Here is a 24,741-nt window from a genome sequence, read left to right as displayed (position 1 = left end):
TACTATAAAAAATATATATTTGAATCTGTTTATTTGATCTAACTGTTATTGTTTGTTTTGTAATTAAAATGCTTTTGTTACTTACTGCCATGATCCAATTAGGTTGTCAAAAGAGATGGAAGAGCGTTTGATCCCAATGAATGAGATTCTCCCAGGAATGAAGGAATGGAAATGCAAGGTGAGAGTGATCAAGAAGCTAGGAGCTAAGCAAGCTAACAATAATCCTAATAAATTTCAGAAACTAATCTTGGGTGATGGCTTGGTAAGTTAATGAGTATCACTTACATTTAAGTTGTTGTAGTGAGTTTTTCTTACCTATAAAAAGTGGCATATATTAATTTTTTTGTTCTTTTTAGGGCCACACTCTTGATGCTGTGATATTCCATGATAATATAGATAGGTTCAAACATGTGCTTCAAGAGGGTAATGTTTACATGGTGAAAGGAGCTTATGTTTCTGATCCAAAGCAATACAGGAATCCAATTGTGACATGTAATTACCAATGGACGTTCAGAAAAGATACTTCGGTGAAGGAAGAACCAAATGATTCTATACCTGCCGGGGGACTAAGTTTTAGAACAACTCCAAGTTGCGAGTTCCACAAATTCCTCTCAACAAAGACATTGATCAGTTAAGCTAAGCAACTTAGTTATTGAAGATTTGTGAATGATATTTCTATATTTATTTTAGCAATGTTAATTAATCATTTTCTTCTCTTACTTAGATACTGCTTGTGTCATTATTGCTACCCATGAACCTCGGGTAGTCACAGTCAAAGGACAGGGTAAAGTCATTCGTGAGTATGCTGCTATAGATACAGAGTATGTTAGATACACGATGAGTTTATATTTTTGTATTTCTTTACATATGTTTAGTTTAGTTTAAAGTAACATATTACATGGAAATGTAGGCTGGAATCGTTTGTGGTGACATTTTGGGAAGATTCTGTATCCGATGAGATCTATGCTAAATTGGAACCTATTTCGAATAGGATACCATTGTTGTTGTTGTTGAATTTTTCAGTCGTGCCATATTACGGTATGCATGATTTTACTTGGTGAGATAAATTATACATACATAAATTGTTAGGCACAACCAATGATGGTTTGTTTTTAATGTTCAGGATTGAGTCTGACCACCAATGCTCAGTCAATTGTCTTGGATGGCTTTGAGAATGAAATACTAATTGAACTAGAGAGATGGTATTGTATAATTTGTATAACAATTAAGAACCTTATCATGTGGATATTTTTGTTCTTAACTTGCTTATAATTATCATAAACAGGAAGCAAGAGAATGAAGAGGCCATTAACATCTTAATACAAACTGGTGGTTTTTTTGAAAAGAAAGTGTTGCGCTCACCCAAGCAACCTTTGCAGATTACTAAAGTGGAACAAATGTTGCAGAATCAAGAGGTGACTTACTTTATATTGTACTTGCACAAGTAACATGAATTTAACATTTTTTTTTTAATTTCTTTTCCAGAATACATACTTTAATGTAAAAGTTAAAGCAAGATTGGAAAATGAATACCAAGACTACTTTTACATTGGTTGTCCAATATGTTCCACAAAGACAGTTGCATCATATGGTACGGAGTTCATGTGTTACTCAACTCCATGCAAGAACATGAGAATAGCAAATCGAAGGTGCTAATCTATAATATCTCTTTTCTTAATTTATATAGATTTGTACAAGTGTGTATATTGAACACTTGATTTTACAATAGCTTCAGATTTAGTCTCATGGTCTTTGATGCGTCTGGACAAGTGGAAGTCACTTTTTTGGGGAAAGAAGCTCAAAAACTTCTTGACCTAGATCCTTCCGAGTTTTATAAAAAACAAAATCAGGTGAGTATTCTACTATACAATGATCGATTGTTATCACATTTACAAAAATGAATAATACCCTTTTAAAATTATAGGGACCCATAACGCAGGTGGATTTTCTTAGGCAACGCCTATGCAATATTGTCTTACTCTTAAAGTTAAAAAGTCGAATATTTAAAGATGTTTGTACTTTCACTGCGGATGCTATTGAGATTTTACAAGATGATGGTGCAATACCATCTGAGAAAAGTAGCATTGAACCTGAAGCTCATCTGGAGCAAGGTTTGTATAATTTTTTTCTTCTATTCTATGTATTATTAAATTAAGATGATAATAATTTAAGTATTTTATTCTCCAGGGGTGCTAAAAAGTGCGACGAGACAATTGGTTTTTCCCGAGTCATTAGGTGAAATATTTCCAACTAATTTTGTGATAGCAACCAATTAATATTTGTTGTAATTAAATTTAAACATTTTAGTTAAATTAAGTTAAAATTTATTGTGATTTTTTGTAATGATGATTGTTGTAATTAATATAGATAATGATGAAGACATTCGAGCAAAGGATGCTGCCAAAGCTAAAGGCAAGGGGAAAATGTCCCAAGAAAGCCATGTTGAATATATCAAAGGTGAAAATGATTATGATATGCTATTCTTGCTTGAAAAGATAATAATTATATAATTTTGCAACAACAGACACAATTGGAAGCTCATTTGAAGATAGTCTTTCTTCTGATGATGATAAACCAATATCAGGTATCACATCCACTGTTATAAATAGATACTTGATATTAATTGCAAATTCATTTAATATAACTATATTGCTTCTCCATCACAGAAGTCTTCAGAGGTAAAAAGAAAATTTGCTCTATTGTTCTATCCGATGATTCAAGAAATGATAGTCTGAATTGCGTAGTGGAATCGGCTGAAAGAGGTGTGTCACCAAAATTTAGAAATTTATTTTCAAAGAATCTTGGTTCGACGTGTATTTGATTTTTTACATATATAATAACAAAAGTGTATGTGATGAAAAAATGCACGCACCCAATAAGAAATTTTCTAGATTTAATTTTCATATTTTATTCATCTAAGAAATCGGGTTCAATTCATATACTATATCAGGTAACATTGGAAAAATCAAAAGAAGATTTGTTAGCAGAAGAAAAAAAGTCGTGCACTTTGATCTTTCTGATGAAGATTCAAGTATCCAATTATTATTAAACGATTAAGTGCATTTTGCTAAAGATTTTCATGATATGTTTTCCACCAGAAAATGATAATCATGGCTTACTGAAAATGAGGATTCTTCTTATCACTTTGAACAGATGTTGGTGAAACCTTTTATATTCTTTTCCATGAGTAGTGAGTGTTTTACTTTTTATTGCAATAGAGAAATTGTATAACTAATATAAGAATAATGATTGATCTAACAATATTATATTGGTTTTGTAATGTTAGAGGATGTTGATACACCTGAGAATTTTGATGATGCACATTTGGATATGCCTCTATCACGTAATAGTTAGAATTTATATCCAGCAAATGATGAAATATTATTGTGTCATTGTTAGAAATTTCAAAAATAAAAAAAGAAAGTTAAAAACATTAGCATGAGGCCATAAAGTCAGGTGAACATGAAGATCAAAGATCCTTAAACATGTGCATCTAAACATTCTAATTTTAAATTGATATCGTCTATGTTTATTCTATTCATGTTTTGAACTACCACTTGTTACTATTGTGTAATTACCATGAAATCTGAACCAATACACATGTGTGCCAGTTACTTGCTTAGCTCCAACAACTTATAAAACGTATACAAATATAATTAAGGAACTTTATTTGTAGATGAATTTGTGGCGAGAGCAACCGATGGAAAAATTGTCGAAGATTCTCATATGCAGTCATGTCTACCTTTGGCAGGTAATTATTCAACCAATTAGATAAACTTTTGTTTCTATTATTCTTCGTTGTTAACAATATTAACTCAATCATTTAGGGACACTATACCAAGAGAAACAGGACCTTGTGGAAGAAACATCAAAGAAGACTAAAATAACTCAAGCTAAGGACAAACAAGTAACTAAGGGTACAAAACTGAAATACTAGAGAAAAACTATTGTCATTACATAAACACTTAATCTTTGAAATGTGTTCTTGTATGATTGATGGGGGTTTCTGTGCAACATTATCAGCAAAGAACGCGAAGAAAATGAAGTCTAATAGCATATCTGATCCATCCCACCAACTTACTGAAGTGGTTGTCGAGCATAACAAAGGTTAGTATTCTACATGAGACAATGGTGTTAATAGTTGTAAATCAAATCATCAACGATATAGGATATTGTGCAAATACATTATGTATGTCATTAACTAATTTTATTAATATTATCATCAACTTTTAGGCAAAAGAGTTCCACAAACACCAACACTCAAGTCAAGGAGTGGCAGAACAATCAGGCGAAGAATATTGGACTAATGAAGTGACAGATTTTATGAGACTTTGAAGAAACTTTTGTATGTACTTTGTACAATTATCTAGCTATGACTTTTGGCTCTACTAGCATTTTGAGGTTACCTTTTGTATGTACATTGTATATGCCTCGATGCAGTTTTTGTTTAATGTGATATGTATATATAACGCGTAATGTCTGAAAGGATACTTGAATAGTTTATATATAAATTATGTTGTGTAGATTGTTGCTCCTAGCTATACAAATTAAATACTCCTAACTGTATTACAATTGTGACCTATAAGTCATAGTATAATATGTTAACACTTAAAAATGATTCGACCAGCAGTGTTATTGGTCCCATAATTCACGGAGCAATTATGGAAACACCGCGTCCTACGCGGTGCAGAATTTCTAGTATATATATATATATATATATATATATATATATATATATATATATATATATATAGGGTGTGGTTCTAGAGAGAACTACATTATTTGTGAGAACGGGAGAACCATCAAATCTAATGCATTCACTATAAAAATTAATGCATCCGCTGTTAAAATTAATGCACTCAAAAAAATTAAAAAAATGTTCCCTTCAGGATTCGAACCCAGGATCTGCATTCATCCAACAAGATGATGCATCCACCATAGATCTTGATGATCGAATGGCTGAAAATGGTTCTCCGGTCTTCTTTTATTTATGGTTCTTTTCTGAACCTCTCCCTATATATATATATATATATGTATATATATGTGTGTGTGTGTGTGTGTGTGTCTATATATATATATATATTATGAAATAATTATTATGAAATAATTAATCATCTAACTTGATTTTTACAAAAAATAATCAATCAATTAACAATATTTTATACATAACAATTTAATATAAATACAATAAATATTAATACATCTATGATGAAAAATAATCTAAATAAGGTCGTGTTATAATTGAGAATAAATTGAAACTTGGTGTATTTTCTTGTCAAACTATAAAGTCATGTTATAATTGCGATTAAATTGAAAATTGATGTTTTTTCGGGTCAAATTATAAAGTCATGTTATAAACCAGAAAATTGACAAACTACATGTATTTTTCGGCAATAACCCCATATGAAAATGTAAAAGATACTTTAATGTTAAAAATAGTAATTGCATAATTATATCAAGAGAAGTATACTATGTGGGAGATACATGTATATAAATCAAACAGCCAAGTTGCTCAATTCATAGTCAAATGCCAAAAGTAATGAAAAATGCAAAAGAGGCTTGAGAAATTAACCATAACCCAATTTTTATTCTCACTTCATTCTCAACACTTGAAAGATTAAACTTTTAGGGAAATATTCTATAGGAAACGTAAACCTAAAATTTCTATCTAGAAATTAAAGCAACTTAATATGAAATTAAACTCAGTTTGGTCATCAATAAAAGCCATTAAACTCCTTGTTAATTGATATGACAATTCAGACTAGATCGAGAAATAATCACATCAGATAAGAGAATATCCACTATGTTTTTTTTTTTGTATAGAGACATTGAATTATTCAGTCCAAGATGTGAACACAAGTTCTATAAACTATATATATATATATATGGAGAGAAAGCAAAAAAGCTTCAATTCTCAAAAAAGGCTACAATACCAGACTTTATTTCCATCTTTCATAAATCTTCTGGCGAGACTAAACTTTCAACATAGACATGAGTTGAACGGTAATCGCAACAAACCTTGGGACAACGGAACACATTATCATGGCGATCAAAAACCAACAAAGTGGATACAAAATTTACCAAAATCTCAACGTTTGGACCCTCCACCAATGGTGCTGGTTGAAGAAGCTCAACAAGATGAGAAAGAGTCACCACTTTCTCCCAAGACTCCTTCATAACCCAAACTTGAACGACTTGTTAAATGATGAAACTTGAACGACTGTTCGGGTGAATTTCACTTGGTTTGTCGAGAATGCAGAGCAGCCCATTATAGCACCCCACAATTAGAAATCGCATCAGTAATGTACCAATATTCGTTGGAGCAGCTAAAGGAGATAAAGAGGTAGGATTTGCTGGCTCACTCATAACCGACAGCAGAGAACATTGCACAGGCCAATCATTAAAATAATCAAACAAATAGTTCTTTAAAATGAGCCTTTGTTGGGGGAAAGATGGGTTTTTAATTGAATTTTGATGATGGGTTTTGATGAAACGTTGGCTATCAATTAAAGAGCCCCATGATTTCGAAACGCACCTGAACTTCAAAAGTGAATTCACCGCAAGTCTGGATAGTATTTCTTCAATGGTTTCTTCGGGAAGATGGAGAGATTTTCGACTACTTTTTCTGATCTCCATACCCAAACTTCGATATATTTTTTAGGGATTTAGGTTTTTGTATTTATTTCGAGGTTTCAGAATTAGAGAGTGATTCGGTTTGTTTGTTAATTACTACTCCCTCCGTCCGCCAAGATTATGTAAAAATTACTATATTTGGCGTCCGCCAAGATTATGTCACTTTCCTTTTATGGCAATGGTCCCACCATCCTCTTTAATATTTTATTCTTACTAACACTCTTTATTTACAAAAAACCCACTCAAAATTCAATCTCAACCACACATCTCATAAAGTGGTGGGACCCTTTCTCCACTACATCAAAATCATCACCAATTTTATTAAATCTCGTGCCCAAGCAATTTTACATAATTTTGGCGGACGGAGGGAGTAATTAATATTCAATTAATTTTTGTAATAACATTAATTTTTTTCAGTACTTAACTTTTAATTAATTATTGGTCACAATTTCTTTTTATTAGTAATTCATTATTGGGACTAGTTATTCCGTAATTAAGGTAGGTTTTATGTTGTTGCGAAACTCTACAATTTATTTCTATTTAAATTCTATTTTTTAGTTTGGAATTTGTAGTTGTATATTTAGACATTTCCATCTTGAAGGACGTGAACCTAGGGATGGCAATGGATTCTGGACCCGTTTCAGATCCGCGGATCTAGATCCTTTTTTTAGGATCTAGACCTTATAAAAGATGGACCCGTTGGATCTGGATCGGATCTGGGTTATTCCTACAATTTTCGGATCTGGATCTTGAGCAAAAAATCTTAGACCCACTTTTATTAGAAATTTGGCATATTTTCAAGAAGACGTCTACCGGATTTGATGCACAAAATCTCTTGTACACTCAAGTGTACCCAGATTCTAATACCCACAACCCGCTTAAAAAAAAAAAAAAAAAAAAAAAAAAAAAAAAAAAAGAATCACTAAAACTCTACGGTTTCTGCCCCTTCTCTCGGCCGAATCATTAAAAAGTTATGGGCGGCCATGACCACAGCAGCATTGCTGCCTTCTGCGTCTCTCTCTCCCGGTCGAGCGACAGCAGGCTACAGTACCACCGCCATCGCCGCCAGCCCTTCTACTTGACCGACGAGCAGCGACAGTCCCAATTAAGCAGTCGGCTTCGCCCCTTGTCCCTCGTTACTCCCTCGACCGACAGGATATGGTCCATATGGAAACGTGTTTTCCGGCAGCTGGGATGCTTCTGTGTCTGAACGAGAGTGTGAAAGGGTTGGAGACGACAAAGCTGTTGTCGATTAAAGCAACTGACATTTTTGTTAAGCACTTCAGTATTATTAGTGTTCTTTGTAGAACATGAAAGTGTTCTTTATAATAGTATTAGTGTCATTTTCATATAGTATCATTTGTAGAACATAATAGTATTTTTTTTAAAAAAAATTGATAATAGTGTTATTTATATAAAACGATAGTGTTATTTTCATATAATGTCATTTGTAAAACAAACTAGTGTCATTTATGTAACATGATAGTGTCATTTCCATAATTCACGGGCGTCCTATGCGGTGCAGAATTTCTAGTCTTATATATGCGCCATATAGTAGAAAGTAAATAGAACTAGAGCACAATTATCAAATATTGCTAGTTGATATTGCCTTACTTAACCGAATTCCGATCTTAATCGTGACATAATTTTTTTCTTGGGATAAATGAGGTTAATATGAACTAAAAAGAAATACACTCATAAGAATTCTTTTTCTTCATCAATCTAAAAAAGTATCAGCTGCCAAAGTAAACTGCCCAATGAAATATATAAGAAATTAAAGACTAAAGATTCTTTCGAATATTTTCTTCCTACAAAGCCTACTACTTCAAACTATTCTGATAGAATTTTATTTATACTTTTATGAAGAGAGTAACCTGCAATCAAATCGCTCGGCACAGATTCTTGTCGGGGACCGGAGAGACTAAACTTTCGATGTAGAGATGCGTTTGCAAGGAATCTCTAATTTTCTTCATCTGCGAATGCACATCATCTCGTGCTTGATCGTAGAGCTTAAAATTCGACCCTCGAACTAGCCGAATCTCCACCTCGTCGACTGCGCAAAATGGGGCTACGGATGGAAGAATTTCACAAGGCTCATAAACAACACCATCCCTCACTTTCACCCAACAATCCTGCTTCATTACCCACACATCAAAGTCTGTTCTCTTCTTTTCTAATATCATGGTAAGGCGACCCTCGTTCACGCCCAAGCGCACTGATTTTGCGCCACGTGGAAGCTTCATCACTCCAAACTCCTCCTTCTTCAAATCAAATGTAGCAATTTCATAATTATCCGTCTCATCTGTATTCTTAATGTGAAGCCAATGAAGCTTTCCACTCACAAAATGCGCCTTACTATGTATCAAACCGATATCAAAAAACTCGACTGTTTTCCATGAATTTGTGTTTGAACTATAAACTCTACCCATAAACTTTCTACTGCTACGCAAAACCACAAACACCTTGTATGCACCGCTCGATTCATTCCAACCGAATCCGGATATGGACGAGGGCCAGTCTCTATTCTCTAATACCAATTGTGGTAATTCCATGGAGATTCTGGTGGCAGGATTCCATAGTAAGAAACGCCCTCTCCTGAGATCAATGCAGCAGCAGACCAGCCCATTACAGCACCCCACTATACGGACGGACTCCATATTAATGAGCCTGTGATGGGAAAAAGCAGTGTTTTGGGATGCATTTTGGAGGTGGGTTTTGATGAATCGTTTTCTGTCAATCAAAGAGCGCCATGACCTCGAAACGCACCTGAATCTCAGGAGAGATTTCACTGCAAGTCTTGACAGTATTTCTTCGGTGAGTTCTTGGGGGAGATGGAGATATCGGCGAGTGTTTGGGGTCTCCATAGCTGGCGGCGGCAGTGGCTTTCGAGGGTTTGAGGTATTTAAGATAAAGGGTATTGGTTGCAGAGTTATAATTGGAATAGAGTTTTACTATTTCACAAGGGTTAGATATTGTCAACCATTATTTCAATGTAAATCCATATTTTACTAGTTTAATACTCATATTTATTATATAAAATATAAAATTTCTAATTAGATAATAATTTATAACTAAAAGATAAACTATAAATCACTGTTTTATCAACTACATCTCATGGTCTAATTCCCCCCACCCAAAAAAAAAAACTACATCTCATTATCATGATTAAATGACCTGAGATTGCTCAATATTGAATTAGTTCGAAATTGATTTTGTTATAAAGGGATACCAAGACTTATAAGGCCAGACTAATTATATAAGCGACATTGTTTCGAGTCTAAGAGGTGTTTGGTCGAGCTTATAAGCTTTTTAAAACAGTTTATAAGGCCTTCAAATTGTTTGACAAAATAAGCTTCTAAACAACTTTAGTTATAAAAATAAGTTTCAACAACTTATAAATTTTCAAAAGCATAAATTTCTATATCCTAACATATTTTTTCATAATATTATACTCCCTTCGTCCACAATATCGTTTCCACTTTGTGGACGACACGAGTTTTAAGAAAGTAGCGAATAGTATGTTGATAGTATTGAATATTGTTGTGAGTGGAGCTTGGGTCTCACTATTGTTGCAAGTGGAGTTTGTGGACCTTACTATTATAAATGGAAGTGGAAATGATATTGTGGACAGACCAAAATAGTAAAAGTGGAAACGATATTGTGGACAAAAGGAGTATGCAATAATCAGTTTACAAAAACTATACAACTATGATTTGTTACCCTACTAAGTTCATCTCTCTTCGATTTTCTCTCTAATAAGGATTTTCTCTATTTAGTTTATAAGCTCAATTATCCAAACATTTAGACAACTTATAAGCTAATGAGAAACTACATATTATAAAAGGTTATTAGCGCCTAAATACACCAATTTTGGGAGTAGTTTGGTTTTGTATATGAACTTTGAAATGTGTAAAAAATACATGAACTTTAATATTGTAGCAATTTTATCAAAAATTCAATTTCTAGATGTTCAAACTCTATAAAAATCCTACGATTTAGAGGTTTAGAGATATCTTATACAATATCCTTTAGAGATGTCTTATACGATGCTATTTTTTAAAACGTCCAATGAGTAAACGTCGATATTTTGACTTGCCACACATAAGCTTTAATTTGTGTAAAAATTGAATTTGTGGCAAAATTACTACAACAATAAAGTTCATGTATTTTCTTACACCTTTCAAAGTTCACGTGCAAAACCAAACTATCCCCAAAGTTTGTGTATTTAGACGCTAATAATCCTATTATAAATTCTTCAAATATTTTATAAGATATTGGAGCTTATAAGCTTAGCCAAACAACGCATTATAAAATTAAGTTTTGTCTATAAAACTATATATCTTGTCTAATCCATCAAACTAAAAACAAACCCCCATATAAAATAGTAGGGCATGTTAAGTCTTGCCAACAAATGAACTTATCCGAAAGTAGAAACCGATCACACCAAGTAAAGAAATACAAAACCACACTTTATACGATTAATAATTACCTTTTTCCAAATAAAATATAACTATTTCCTTACCTGTTTTATGCTTATCTAATACACTTCCTTCCCCACAAACACATACAAAACTTGAAAATCGAAACGAGCAAAAACATGGTCGGAATTGGAAATAGCACCAATTCTACAAATCTTAGTAAACTAGAAAAAGAATTCGGACTTCGGGCTGGGCCGGATGCCTTATGATTACGGGCACTGCGGGCTTTTTCTTGATGTAGTAACAATTCGTGCTCTCGGCCAAAGTTGATATATCTTGGGCCGATCTTAGACTATTGTCGGAGTCAACGATCTCTAGGTTACGAAAATAGCTTGCTTTACCGAACCCAGCTTCCACGCAATGGCCCAAGCCCATTTGGGTCGACGTGTGTTGGTCGTTGCCCCGGGAATTCACGACCTCGCCGCTGCACTCGACCATCGTGGCCCGGCCCGTTAGATGGGTGAATAGCTCGGTGGGCCAGTAGCCCACTAAGGTGCTATCACCAAAGCCCATCCACCAATTTCCCAATTTGGGATCCTATTTTCAGACGACGTCGATCTTCGCGACTTTTCTATGCTCAGTTTGACCTGTTAGAGGGCACTGCATCTAGGAACCATTGTTGCACCTACACAAGTTTAAAATGCATGATCTAAGGCCAAACAAAAGATGCTTAAACGAGCACGAGAAATGGAAGATTTGAACTAAATGGAAAACCAAGAACGAGGTTATTAGAATTGTTTTACAAGCTGTCAAAATTAAGACTACTTACTAATTAAGACTCCTAAGCATAATAGGCCTAACCCACGGGATTAATAATATAACCCAACTAAATAATACTATTAACTAATAAGCTAGAGATAAATTAGTAATCAAAATAATAAACAACATAAGCTTCTTTTTGCATTGAAAGCAAGTTGAGACGAAAAGAACAATTTCAGCCTCCCGTCTATATGTTCCTTAGAGAGGCTATAACGACAAAGGCTGGTGATATTATACGAAGAAAAGTAAATTATACTTAATAATTGGAAGTCATCCACAATTATTAATTGATGAAACACGTAGCTGCAAAGGTAGCCAAGTGAGCAAGTTTCAATAGCATAAACAGAGAGAGAAGTTTGTACCTGCAACATTTTCTGCTGAAACAACACCAAGTTCATTTTTTGCAGTCGACAAATAATAAGCTCGAGCATCACCAAGGGACAGCTTTTCAAGGGAGAAACATTAAGGATAACATAACAATGACATCAAATAATAAAATCAGTGTATCAACTCAATTGGTAGACTGAATTTTAAACCATTTCAAAGATTGGGATCGAGAAAAACAGAGAGTAACACGTGTAGATTTGATCTAACAAAGGTTTTGCATATAAAAGTGTCATCATTTATCGAAAAATAAATATGTTGGTCTGGTATGGAGGATACAACTAAAGCTTTGACTATGTCGCCAGGACGGAAAGAGGAGTGCATTTCTACTTTGTCAATCTCCGTCGCTCTGACATCTTGTTGCCTGTCGTATGTTTAAAAATTAGTGACAAACACCCTCGGACTTCTTTCAGTGATTCCAAGACAAGGTACTCATCATCCATAGCACTCAAATAAAAGCAATGCCAGTAATTGAAAAGTGAAAAAATCGCACTGAAGATATCATGCATAAACTGTCTTCTTTCGAGTAAATAAATTATCCCGTGCCTTTGGCCTGCGCCTTTACCCCAGAAGTTTATTTTGAGAGATACTTTTTTGTGCCCTATCCCCGCCATTTTTGCTTCAAGTTGACCAATTGTCACATAGGCCGGATGAACCGGGGTAGAATTGAGAAAAGGTCTCAATCACAATTAGTCGAGAGAAAAGCCAACAATGCCTAAAAGAGTAAAAGTTATTTCACATACCTAATGATGCCCGTGAATTTTTCTCGTACGGACTTGGGCCCTACACATACTATATCTGCGGAAGCCATTTTAGCCATCACCTTCGTAACCTGTCACAAGGACAAGGAATAAACATAAGCATAATCAGAACCGTCTCAAGTTTGCACAACTTGCAATCAGCAACCTCTTCTTAACTATGATCGCTTTCTAAAACCAAAGCGCTTAACAAATGGATTCAGCCTATAAACTCGTGGAATGCATATAGAATAGAACTAGGGATGTCAATGGGTGGGTTTTATCCGGACCAGAACCAGAACCGTTCATTACCCGTTGAGCTATAAGCAATGGTTCTGGTTCTGGTTCTAGACCCGACCCATTTAGACCCTAAACCTGACGGGTCCAGATCCGACCCGACCCGTTTGTTATGGGTCCGGTCCGACCCGACCTCTTTTGCCGCTAACCCACTACCACCCACCCCCACCCATCCAATAAAAATTAATGGCATTTGATTACCGGGTCGTCGGAGTCGGGAGAGGCAGGAGTGAGAGAGCGGAATCCAGTGAGAGAGGCGTATATGGCTTTATCGGGGGACGAGAAGTAAGCGCCGGCGTCACGAAATTCTCTTCTTCACTCTCCTTCATTTTATTCTTTTCCTTAGAGAGAGAGAGAGAGACGGAATTCCTCTTTGCAGGTGGCGGTGGCGCAAACGGAGAAGAGCTCAGAGAAGCAGCAGATTTGCCGCTCTTTGCTTTCTGTATTCGCTTGTTTTGTTTGGGCTTTTCTTTAAGGGTTTGTTAGAAATTTCTTTAAGAGGAATTTGGGCCAGATTTTGTTGAGGTGGCCCACATTGATATATTTTTTTCGAGTGATTATAAATGTAATCCACATTTTATGTATTTTGTAGACATTTCATTAGCTTTCTTCCACTCAGTTCCATATGGAGTCGACTCTGGACTTACTGCTAGCTAACTTAGTTGTAGGCACATGATAAATTTATTTGCACGAAGCTCAAACGACAGCTTCGCCACACACCAATCGATCTTCTCTACTGGCAAACTCAAACCGCACAAATTTCTCTTCGCACTATAGAAGTCGTCGGGACAGTTGTTATCCTTCGGTAAAGCCTTTTGAAATAGCAAAGACGACTGATTGAAACATCTCTCTGACATGTGGTTTTCAACCTTTATGTTCATGAATTGTGTCATAAAGGATAACTGTGAGTAAGTATCACAGGCTGGGTATAATGGATTATCAGCTGAGTTCAGCATGTTATAAATTTGTTGAGCGACAGGATTGGGCGACTCCTTGAGATTTGGAGGATATTCAATATTACTAGAACCAGTATGATCATACACCATCCTTGCGTAGTTATTGTATGACTTATCATCCTCATCCATTTTAATAGATTCTGGCGGCCTATACACTGGTGCTTGCTCATGATAAACCCATGTTATGTAATTGTGGACAAACTCACGCCTAGTAACATGTTATCTGACTGTAGACACAGATAAACAAGCCTCGTGTTGACACTTTCTACACGAACACCTAATATTACCTACTCCATGTGTGTAAGCCATTTGATTTATCGCATATTCAAGGAAACCCTCAAGTCCCGTTTCAAATGCAGAACGACCATTGTATCTTGCATGCATCCACAGACGATAATCACTCATTCTTGTAAATTCTAATTGAAAATAAATAAATAAAATATCATAAATTACTTTAATCAAACGAAATTTCAGCAACATAACTCCACTATCATAACTACCAAGTACTCGACTCTACCAGCAGCTATGTTAACCACAATGGTTCTAATTTACTAGGTCTACCCGACTCCTAATTGTTCAAGCAATACAATATAAAATAAGCAATAAAAAAAATAATAATCAAATTAAAAGCAATCATTTGTTAGGAGAAGATCCGTAAGAAGTAGTCAATTTCTATCTAAAGGGAGAAGATCCTTAAGAAATTGATTAAATCTATCCCACAATATAGTAGCATATATGTAATCATTTTATCTTAAACACATACTAGCATATACTTAAACACTTATCAACATACTTATTCAAATTTATAACAATAAATATACTTATCTAACAAATTTACTTATTCATACTTAATCATACTTAATCTAACTAATTTATCTAAAATAAATAAATTAATTTAACAAATTCATACTTAATCATATTTAATCTAACAAATTCATACTTAATCATACTATAAATTAATTAAAATTTACTTATTCATATTTAATCTAGCAAATTTATCTATGAAGAATAATAGTAAATAAATAAATAAAATTGGCGAGAGCGTACGGTGATCGGGGGTGGCGCGACGGTTGAGGGGGTAGCGCGGCTGCGGTGGTGGCTGGACAGAATAGAGAGAGAGTGACCAGGAGAGAGAGAGAGAGAGAGACAAAAGGGAGGGAGACTTACCTGGCGGCGATCGACGACGACGGCGACAGAGACGAAGACAGAAAGGAGGGAGGCGCGGGCAGTAATGTGCAGGTAGGGCACATTCTGCCCAATTTTATCTCGAAAATTACCGACGGCATGTTCCGTCAGTACCAGTCGACCCGTGTCAAGATCACCGACGGTAGCCCAGGCCGCCGGTAATCACCGACGACAACCGCCATCGATAATATTAAAACACAATAATTAAATGACAAATTAATACTCACCGAAGGCGATCCACGCCATCGGTAATCACCGACGGCGGTCGTCGTCGATAAGTGTATTATATCTGATCCGTCTATTTTGTCGCCGGTAAATAGTCGGTAATTACCAAGGGTCGGCGTGTCCTCGATAATTTTTCTCGGTATTTGCCCCTTTTTTGTAGTGTAACACATTTAACATTATATTATAGGGTTAATAAAAGTTTTCACTATGAACAACACAAACCAATTTTTTATTTGACCTGATATTAAGGAAGTGACTGATTTTATTCAAAGGTCAATAACTAGATTTACACTTTATAGTGATTTTCTATCTTAGTTTAAATATTACTATCTTACATTTTGGTGATTTTAAAATTTTTAACTGGCCTTAACATTTTGTTGACTACTGATATTTCTAGCGGTGCTCAAGATTTGAAAAATGACAAGTGGTTCAATACTTCTTTAGTGAGAACCACTAAAGAATTTGTTAATATATCAAAACTTTAAAATAATTAGGTCAAAAGATATTCGTCGAATTTCGACGAGTTATCCACTAGTATGAGTAATTCTACTTCTGGACCCTATTTTTGCTCTCACAACGTTCCCCCAATTACAATTTATCTGTCAAGTTTAAGAATTAAATTATTTTAATTATTTCAAGACCTATACATGGCATTGGAAAATCACTTTAATCTAGTTTCTAAAAATAAAAGAGCTAAAATAATATTCCCTCCGTCCTACGAAGTAAGACCAAGTTCTTTTCGGCACGAAAATTAAAAAATTGGTATTTTGTGTGTTAAGTGTGATAGGTGAAAAAGTGAAAAGGTGAATAAAGAGTAAATTTTTTGTTACTTTTAGAAATTGGTCTTGCTTCGTGGGACAGACCAAAAAGAAAACTTGGTCTTGCTTCATGGGACGGAGGGAGTAATATTTATAGCAAATTGTAATTATTTTAATGCTAGTATATTATTTCTATACGAGAATCTGAAATATGTTTAACCAAATTTAAAAATTAAATTATTTTTTTGAGAGAATACAAATTAAATTATTGTATTTGAAAGTAAATTATGATTTAAAGCCACATGAATTTAGTTCTATGTTATTATACCAAAACAGCCCATTATTATTATTCTCATTCAAGTTTATCACATTTTCAAGAAAATGTGATTTGTAATATTCTGATATTCTTCAAATGGTTCGTTTCTTCTCATCACCCCTAATATTATGTCATTTTTCAGTGCCACCATAATGGGTGATTAATTAAGTGGCTCGTATTTGATTCCCATTAATAATGGGTGATTAATTGAAAATCAATTACCATGCGTTAAGGTTAATTTGGGAAAAATAAACTTTCCTTGATCAATGTGCAAAAGTGTAGAACACAAATTAATGTTTCAACAAGCACAAGACACTCCATTTCTTGTTACACATAGACACAAGAATAAGAGAAGATGAGTAAAGTAAACTTGATCAGTTTATTGAGTAAATATGTTGATGTGTTGCGGTAGATTCCCAGTGTTCAGAATGGGGCAATGACGGATTCGGAGATGTTTGAGCTTCGGCATTCCACCTTCTTTTATGATGACGCTCTTCAGTCTACGCAAATCTCGAAAAACCAGGGCTTCGAGGCTGGGGAACCCGTCGCACAAAACTAGCATCGTTTCACCCCAGTAAGCGTCGTACTGTATCTTGAGAAATAAAAGCTTTGGAAGCTTACCCAGCTCTGCCATCGGATCATCATGTAGCAGGGAATGCGTCAACGTGAGGTGAGAAAGATTTGGAGGGAACATACTCGCAGTTGGACATTTGGACATATTGGACATCTCACCATCCAGTTTAAGTTTGGTGAGATTGGCGAGCTGCGGCACAGCTAATGCTATGTCAGTAGCATAATAATGCGGCCATATTAAGTGAAGTATGACAAGATTCTGCATCTTCTCCAACGACGCTCTCACTTTGATCAACTCTTCACGCTCTATTATTTCTTCATCAAAACGTATGCCTAATTCACGAAGATGGCAACTACTCGTTAGAGTTGACTTCATCCAATCCTTGTGCCTTATTCCTCTCAAACACTCAATATTTTTATTCCACATGTCTTTATTTGTCGGTCCACGGCCAATAGCTGCGCTGATGAAGTAACGTAGCTTGTCCATTTTCAATGAAACTAGTCTTGGAAAATATACCAAGCACCTTTTCAGGTCAACAACCTCGAGGTTTCTAAGATGATCAAACCAGCGTGGGAGTTTTATGTCGGCTACATGATTTGCGTATATTCTCAAGCACTTCAATCCAATCAATAACCGAAAAGAGTTGGGAAATCTTTTGAAGGCAGCGGCGTCAAGCTCGACTGTCTTAAGGAGCTGATAGCCCTTCCAGTAATGAGATGGAATGGTTATATATCTATAATCATCATGGAGGTTAAGTAGGAAAAGAGAGCGTACATGCTTATTTTGATTTGACGAGGAAGTCTCAAGATTTTTGGCATAGACAACACGATGGCGAGGCTTATTGGATGATTCTGATGACATCCCTCCGTCCCCCTTTACTATCTCCAGACCTATTTCCTCCTTTGCTTTTCTTAAGCAAACGTCACGGACAAGATCATGGATGTGACAACTTTTCACTTGATCATTGGCGTGTAGATCTTGAATTTGAACCATGCTTCGATTGATCAGCTCATTTAAATAACCTCTTCCTATCTCATCAATACTTCTACTTTCTTCCTGTTGGATCAAGCCTTGTGCATCCCATAGCTTTACTAGCCTTTTTGTTCGGATAGTAAAGTCTTCTTTGAAAAAGGCTAGGCACAAGAAGCATGATTTCAACTGGGGAGATAAATGCTGATAACTCAACTCCAAAATTGTTGATACGCCGCTTTCGGGCCTTCCCAAATAAGAGTTTAATTGGGTAAGAACTTGTTCCCATCCATTCTTGGTTTGTGTTTGCCTGAGTAAGCCTCCTACCACGCTGATAGCTAATGGTAGACCATCGCATTTTTGCAAGATTTGTGTGCCCACACTCTCGAATTCTTCTGGACATTTGCCAATTGTGCTGCCAACGAATGCCTTCTTCAACAATAATTCCCAGCTTTTTTTGGAGTCTAAGAGACTCATATTGTGGACGTATTGATCATACTTTGTGATAATCTTGTTGCGGGTGGTAACCAACAATCTACTTGCTTTATTATCTGTCCATCAGAGTAACGACTGATTAATTCAAAAAAACTCAACAATAATATTTCGAAATGCTACTATTTTTATATTTTTATCTATATGGCTATAGTTTTTATAACTATTATACTAGTATATTTTTTGCTAAAATAGGGTGTTGCCTCAAAAGAGTGTCCAAATGGCAACTAGAGTGAACATTATATTCAATCATTTTCATATCATTGTGAAAGTAGATTTAGGCAATAATCTATGAAGTTGCGAGCTTGTCTTATGTACACCCATCCACACCGTGAGGATTGGTTCTACCCAGCCCAGATAGCCCGACCAGATCGAGTCCGGCCTGCCCCCACTCACAACAAATGATAGTTTTATTAACAACAAAAATGACACTTTTATCAATAATAAATGAAATCAAGCACATAAAATACGATAATTATTTGGACCATCATTTGGGCTTTTTCTCCAAAATATTTCACCCTAAGGATAATTATAAAACGATACCCATTGGCGCTTGTTAGCTAGCAAAAATAAAATTAAATATTAAAATAATTACATTACCTTAATTGGATTGAATAAATTGTTTAAAACAAATTGAATTGAATAAACCATAATTAATTATCACAAAATTAAAGCATACAAATTGAAAGTGGAGAAGAAATATCCAATAAAATAAGATTTAAAACAAATTAAAATAGGATAAATGGTATAGTTTACCTTGTTGATCTGGGAAAGCAGTGATGAGAGATTCCAAATGTTCCTTCTCCCAAACATCATCCAGAACTATGAAATATGATTTGCCCTCCAATTGCTTATGAAGCATTTCTTTAAGCTTTTGTAGGAGATATATCTTGTCCTTGGTTGACTCCTCCAATTCACGCACCTTTTGTTTGTCAGAGCCCGGCAGCTCCAAGATAAGCTGCTTGATGGTCTCTTGTGGTGTAAATTCACTCGACACCACAACCCAACAACGATGATCAAATGGACCAGCAACGACGTCGGGGTGGTTGTATATTTCCCGGGCAAGTGTCGATTTCCCGATCCCACCCATGCCCTCTAAAACCACAATGGAAAGCCCTCTCTTCTCATACAGAATTGATTCTTGCAGCAGCTTTTTCACATCATCTTCAACGGCCACCAGATGTTCGTCCTTTTGCCAAGGACACAACCGCCGCCGCAATTCAACTTCCGATCTTGATGACGACTCGGCTGCCTCTCCGAGATCCTTGATCCCGTACATGTCGCGACTTTTTTTAATTTCATCAAGCTTCTTTAGGATCGACTCAATCTCATCTCCAATTCCGTAGAGGTGATACATACGCTTCGGGAAGGTTGTATATCTTTTGAAGAGCCCCCAATTCTTGGCACTCTCAACGTTGAGAAGGAAGATCTCGATGGTATCTTGGGCATCTTGAGCCAACTCTCTGATCTCCGAGATCCAATTACGCACCCTCATGTCTTGAAATTGCTTTTTGTTGGCGTCTTCCAGAAAGGATTGCATCCTCTTGAACTCGGCTTTCAGCGACTCCACCTTTCCCTCGACGCCTCGCAGGAATTTAACCTTCTGGATGAGCTGATCGCCCAGTAGTGAGACCAGAGATGAGATCGCCGCCTCCGCTGCCATATTTGATAGATCTGAGATAGAAACTATCGTTTTGGTTTCTTCAAAAGTATGCAGTATCCATTCATTTAAATTGTAGTAAAAGTCAAGGCAGAGGCAACAACTTGCTAATTTTTAAATATATGTTGCTATTCACACTCCACGGCCGCCTTTCTTCTTAATAATCAATTTGGGGTCGTCCTCCATTAAAAAAAAAAAATTAAATTGGGCCCAACCGCCCAAGCCCAAATACAATCTGAAAATAGAGAATCAGAGAGGCTCGCTATTCTCACGGTTAGATTATTGGGGGTACAAAATACAGTAAGCCCACGTTTGGTTGGGTGTTTTTAGAGGTTGAAAATGGATTTAATTAATTGAATCAATTACTTGTTGTTTGGTTTGAGTAATGAGTTAACCATTACCCTTACTTGAGGTTAACTCAATCACTCAATTGGTTATCCCTCAAAATAGAGGGGAAACAAAAGAAAGGGAATCCCTTACTAATAATTCATTTCCATTGTTAAGCCAAACACTGAATAAAAGTAATGCTTATTGTTACCATTCCACTCCTTTATTTGATTCCATTCCCTTTTCATTCCTCTACTTGAACCAAACGAGCACTAAATAATACTCCATGTTTAATACATATTACTCTTTCCGTCCACGCAATAAGTACCTATATTTTCTTTTTATATTAGTTTGTCAATGAAATAAGTATTCATTTTCCTTTTTAGCAAGTGTACCTCACACAATCCTTTAATTAATTAATACTCTCAAAAAGTGAGACCCTTATTCCACTAACACCACACTCAATACATTTCTAAAAACTCGTGCCGTCCACAAGGACGGAGAGAGTATATAATATTATTTAATAAAAAGAAAAAGAAATTGCAGTGCTAATTTATTTGATGCATATACTTATATAATCGTGATTTTCGAAAACTGTTAATATTTTTAAAATGGATATTATTTAATAAAAAGAAAAAGAAATTGCAGTGCTAATTTATTTTATGCATATACTTGTATAATCGTGATTTTCGAAAACTGTTAATATTTTAAAAATGGTTTAACGAGTATTGGGTTATTTTTTTGGGTTATTAGCTTGTAAATACACGAACTTTTTATATTTTCTGAAATTGAATATGACTTTTATTTTTAGCCCATAAATACACGAACTTAGCATTTTTTCTGATTTTTGACATCGACATGAAAAAACTCTATTTATTGTTGAGGTGGAGGCCGGAATACATGACGTGGACTATGAAATATGCACTTGAATAGAGTAATTTGATTCATTATTTTGATTAGAGAGTGAATGACATGGTATACCGGCCTTCACGTTAATAGTAAATTAGAATTTTTTATTGTCGATGTCAAAAATCAGAAAAAATGCTAAGTTCGTGTATTTGTGGGCTAAAAATAAAAGTCATGTTAAATTTCAGAAAATATAAAAAGTTCGTGTATTTACAGGCTAATAACCCTATTTTTTTCTATGAGTGTTAGGCTAAGGAGGGTAAGTAACTAGGTTGCTCTTTTGAGTAGATATCTCGATTTAGAAAGTACGGTGATATTCAAATAATTAAATATACTATATTTAAAAATAATTAATTTCTAAATTTTTTAATTTTTTAAAAATCTAATCAAGTGTTAATTGAAGTAAGATAGGAACCATATTACTCGATAATCAATTGAAGTAAGATAGTAATTATTTTATCAATTGAATTGCGTTTTCTTATCATACGAGTTTTGCTCCTATGCGATGCACGAGAGACAATATTCTTTTAACAATAAATATTATTTTAAAGTATTTTTAATATTTAAATTATGAAAATAATGTTATATGAATGTTAAAATTTTATGTTATACAAGAAACGGGTAGGAACAATTATTGCTCGTTATATCAAAATAAAAATGATCGCAGATGTTGTTAGAATAGGACGTGTAAATGTTTGAAATGATGTCTATTATTGAAACTTTAGATGCATTAAGCAATGCCAATGTACACTAAAGGAGATCGATAGATGCATAACAATCATTAACACCACCATTTGTTAAATCTCTAATACATATACTTACTAAATATTTTTTTTACATTTACTGAACATGTGTGATCATTTAATACAAAAATATGTTATTATTTCATTTAAAGTCTATTTTAATAATATATATTACCAATATAAATTTTCATAATATTATAAACTTTGGTTGGACAATTTATTTACATTTATCCGTAAGACTAACAAATATAAAATATTAAAAAGATAAAAAATTAACTAATAATTTAATTACGCAATATGAAAATTTTTCATAATATTATAAACTTAGGCAATATGTTACTATTTATGTAATTGGTTGAGCTTTCATATATATATTCATATATATTATATGATTTATTTACAAGAATATATATATATATATATATATATATATATATATATTCTTGTATGTATGCATAGGACGGGCTAAAATAAGTACACTTCTTAAAATATAAAATAAGAATTATTTTCAGCCCTTAGATCATCAAGATCTACGGTTGATTTGTAACCCTGTTGCATGAATTCGTGGTCCTGAGTTCGAATCCCAAATGTAACAAAAATTTATTTTTCGCAATTCGTAACTCTGTTGGATAAATTCATACGTGTTCTGCATAAAATTCGTACATTAAGAAACGTTTATATTTTATACACTTAAGAGTGTTTTTATTCTAGCTCACCCCTATATATATATATATATATATATATATATATATATATATATATATATATATAGGAGGGCTATCGTGAGAGCGCCTCTTAAAATAAAAAATAACAACCTGAAATAATGTATAAATTTAAGAGTAAAATTTTGGAATAGCCAAAATGAATCATAACACACAAATTATGGCCACTCATTGAAAAAACATAAATTTTGGCCATTTTTATAGCTTTGGGACGTTTTTGCCCTTAATTGGGCGGACTGGGTAGGGTCAGGAGCGCGGGTCGCGTGCCGGGTAGGATCAGGCACGCGGGTCGGGTTAGGCACTTATGGCACTATTAGTGCCATAAGTGCCAACGAATTTTTTTTTTACTCCCCCTGCCCTATCTACCCCCAGACCCCCGACCCCACCCACCCCACCCACCCCCAAGCCAAAAAATTTTACTTTATTATTTTATTTTATGGAAGTGCCAACGAAAATCCAAAATAAAATAAAGTAAAATGGTCTTTTTAGCACTTATGGCACTATTAGTGCCATAAGTGCCAAACATGCAGAATAAATATAGAAACAACAGCATCATCTAAACCCTAAATGGAACATTTAAACCCTAAATGGATAATCTAAACCCTAAATGGAATATCTAAACCCTAGGGGAAGTGTTTAAAAAGTTCCTTTTGGCTTGGGGGTGGGTGGGGGGGTAGGGTCGGGGGTCAGGGGGTAGGCAGGGCAGTGGGAGTAAAAAAAAAAAATTATTGGCTTGGGGTGGGTGGGTGGGGTCGGGGGTCTGGGGGGTAGACAAGGCAGGGGAAGTAAAAAAAAAAAAATTGGCTTGGGGGTGGGGTCGGGGGTCTGGAGGGGTAGACAAGGCAGGGGAAGTAAAAAAAAAAAAATTGGTTTTGGGGTGGGTGGGTGGGGTCGGGGGTCTGGGGGGTAGACAAGGCAGGGGAAGTAAAAAAAAAAATTGGCTTGGGGGTGGGTGGTGGGGGGGGGTGGGGTCGGGGGTCTGGGGTAGACAAAGCAGGGGAAGTAAAAAAAAAAAATGGCTTGGAGGTGGGTGGGGGGTGGGTGGGGTCGGGGGTCTGGGGGTAGACAAGCAGGGGAAGTAAAAAAAAAAAAAATTGGCTTGGGGTGGGTGGTGGGGGGGGTGGGTGAGTGGGGGGTGGGTGGGGTCGGGGGTCTGGGGTAGACAAGGCATGGGTTAATCCCTAAATCTGGATCCGGGTCAAAGGAAGTTGTTGGATCTATTGGGTTAAAGGGTAGATTAGGTAGAGCACATAAAAGATGGTCAAATATTGATATTTTAAATTTTGTGGACAAAATTTAAGTTTCAATCACCAATTGGGCCATCCTGCCCTATTGTTTCTAAATTTAAAGTAGAACACATATGAATTCGCTGTATAAAGGTATAAATTGCGAGAAAAAAAAATTGCTACTTTTGCGAATACTTTGCGAGTCCATATGTGCTTAATTAGATTACCATTGGTTTGTGACTAAACATCACACATTTTCGTTATGGTCACATCCTAGTTTGTGAGGTTTATTAATAGAGCGTTCAAATTTAAAATGTGAGAGTGAGATTAAAATTCATAACCTTCTCCCCCCACCCAAAACAAAAAATATAAACCTACATCTCATTATCAAGAT

General features: G+C 35.2%; 5 protein-coding genes across 6 annotated transcripts; 2 read left to right on the top strand and 3 right to left on the bottom strand.

Moving 5' to 3' along the window:
- Positions 1-106: 106 nt before the first annotated feature.
- LOC131017193 (replication factor A protein 1-like) lies at positions 107-968 on the top strand. The gene is made up of 2 exons (XM_057945929.1): positions 107-262; positions 357-968. Exons 1-2 carry the CDS (start codon positions 116-118, stop codon positions 633-635), a joined length of 426 nt encoding a protein of 141 aa, XP_057801912.1. The 5' UTR covers positions 107-115; the 3' UTR covers positions 636-968.
- On the top strand, positions 752-2,160 carry LOC131018196 (uncharacterized). Its single transcript, XM_057946920.1, has 8 exons — positions 752-762; positions 911-1,038; positions 1,124-1,202; positions 1,286-1,415; positions 1,486-1,649; positions 1,730-1,850; positions 1,925-2,115; positions 2,157-2,160. Exons 1-8 carry the CDS (start codon positions 752-754, stop codon positions 2,158-2,160), a joined length of 828 nt encoding a protein of 275 aa, XP_057802903.1.
- Positions 2,161-8,513: 6,353 nt separating this feature from the next.
- On the bottom strand, positions 8,514-9,290 carry LOC131018195 (F-box protein At3g07870-like). The gene has a single exon (XM_057946919.1). It carries the CDS (start codon positions 9,288-9,290, stop codon positions 8,514-8,516), a length of 777 nt encoding a protein of 258 aa, XP_057802902.1.
- Positions 9,291-11,110: 1,820 nt separating this feature from the next.
- Positions 11,111-13,157, bottom strand: LOC131017191 (uncharacterized). 2 transcript variants are annotated; one of them, XM_057945927.1, is made up of 5 exons: positions 12,998-13,146; positions 12,534-12,618; positions 12,233-12,314; positions 11,689-11,736; positions 11,111-11,644 (listed from the first exon to the last, which is right to left on the bottom strand). In XM_057945927.1, the coding sequence occupies exons 1-4, from the start codon at positions 13,072-13,074 to the stop codon at positions 11,702-11,704; spliced, it is 279 nt and encodes a 92-aa protein (XP_057801910.1). In that variant the 5' UTR covers positions 13,075-13,146; the 3' UTR covers positions 11,111-11,644; positions 11,689-11,701. The 2 variants fall into 2 exon arrangements, with proteins under 2 accessions (XP_057801910.1, XP_057801911.1); XM_057945928.1 differs by having other exon boundaries at positions 11,111-11,736; positions 12,998-13,157.
- A 3,950-nt stretch (positions 13,158-17,107) lies between these two features.
- On the bottom strand, positions 17,108-20,426 carry LOC131018194 (probable disease resistance protein RF9). The gene is made up of 2 exons (XM_057946918.1): positions 19,520-20,426; positions 17,108-18,822 (listed from the first exon to the last, which is right to left on the bottom strand). Exons 1-2 carry the CDS (start codon positions 20,424-20,426, stop codon positions 17,108-17,110), a joined length of 2,622 nt encoding a protein of 873 aa, XP_057802901.1.
- Positions 20,427-24,741: the final 4,315 nt, after the last annotated feature.

The sequence above is a fragment of the Salvia miltiorrhiza genome, chromosome 3 (genome assembly GCF_028751815.1).
Source record: "Salvia miltiorrhiza cultivar Shanhuang (shh) chromosome 3, IMPLAD_Smil_shh, whole genome shotgun sequence".
NCBI lineage: Eukaryota > Viridiplantae > Streptophyta > Magnoliopsida > Lamiales > Lamiaceae > Salvia > Salvia miltiorrhiza.
This window is presented reverse-complemented; position numbering and strand designations above follow the sequence as displayed.

Excerpts from the sequence above, each read along its gene's own strand:
- LOC131017191 (XM_057945928.1), bottom strand. The coding sequence starts at position 13,074 with ATGGCTAAAATGGCTTCCGCAGATATAGTATGTGTAGGGCCCAAGTCC. Across the intron at positions 12,619-12,997 it reads AAATTCACGGGCATCATTAG|GCAACAAGATGTCAGAGCGA; the intron begins GTATGTGAAATA and ends AACATACGACAG. Across the intron at positions 12,315-12,533 it reads ACATAGTCAAAGCTTTAGTT|CTGTCCCTTGGTGATGCTCG; the intron begins GTATCCTCCATA and ends TCCCTTGAAAAG.
- LOC131017193 (XM_057945929.1), top strand. The coding sequence starts at position 116 with ATGGAAGAGCGTTTGATCCCAATGAATGAGATTCTCCCAGGAATGAAG. Across the intron at positions 263-356 it reads TAATCTTGGGTGATGGCTTG|GGCCACACTCTTGATGCTGT; the intron begins GTAAGTTAATGA and ends TGTTCTTTTTAG.
- LOC131018194 (XM_057946918.1), bottom strand. The coding sequence starts at position 20,426 with ATGGCAGCGGAGGCGGCGATCTCATCTCTGGTCTCACTACTGGGCGAT. Across the intron at positions 18,823-19,519 it reads TGCTTTCCCAGATCAACAAG|ATAATAAAGCAAGTAGATTG; the intron begins GTAAACTATACC and ends TCTGATGGACAG.
- LOC131018195 (XM_057946919.1), bottom strand. The coding sequence starts at position 9,290 with ATGGAGTCCGTCCGTATAGTGGGGTGCTGTAATGGGCTGGTCTGCTGC.
- LOC131018196 (XM_057946920.1), top strand. Across the intron at positions 1,650-1,729 it reads ATGAGAATAGCAAATCGAAG|CTTCAGATTTAGTCTCATGG; the intron begins GTGCTAATCTAT and ends ATTTTACAATAG. Across the intron at positions 1,851-1,924 it reads TTTATAAAAAACAAAATCAG|GGACCCATAACGCAGGTGGA; the intron begins GTGAGTATTCTA and ends TTAAAATTATAG.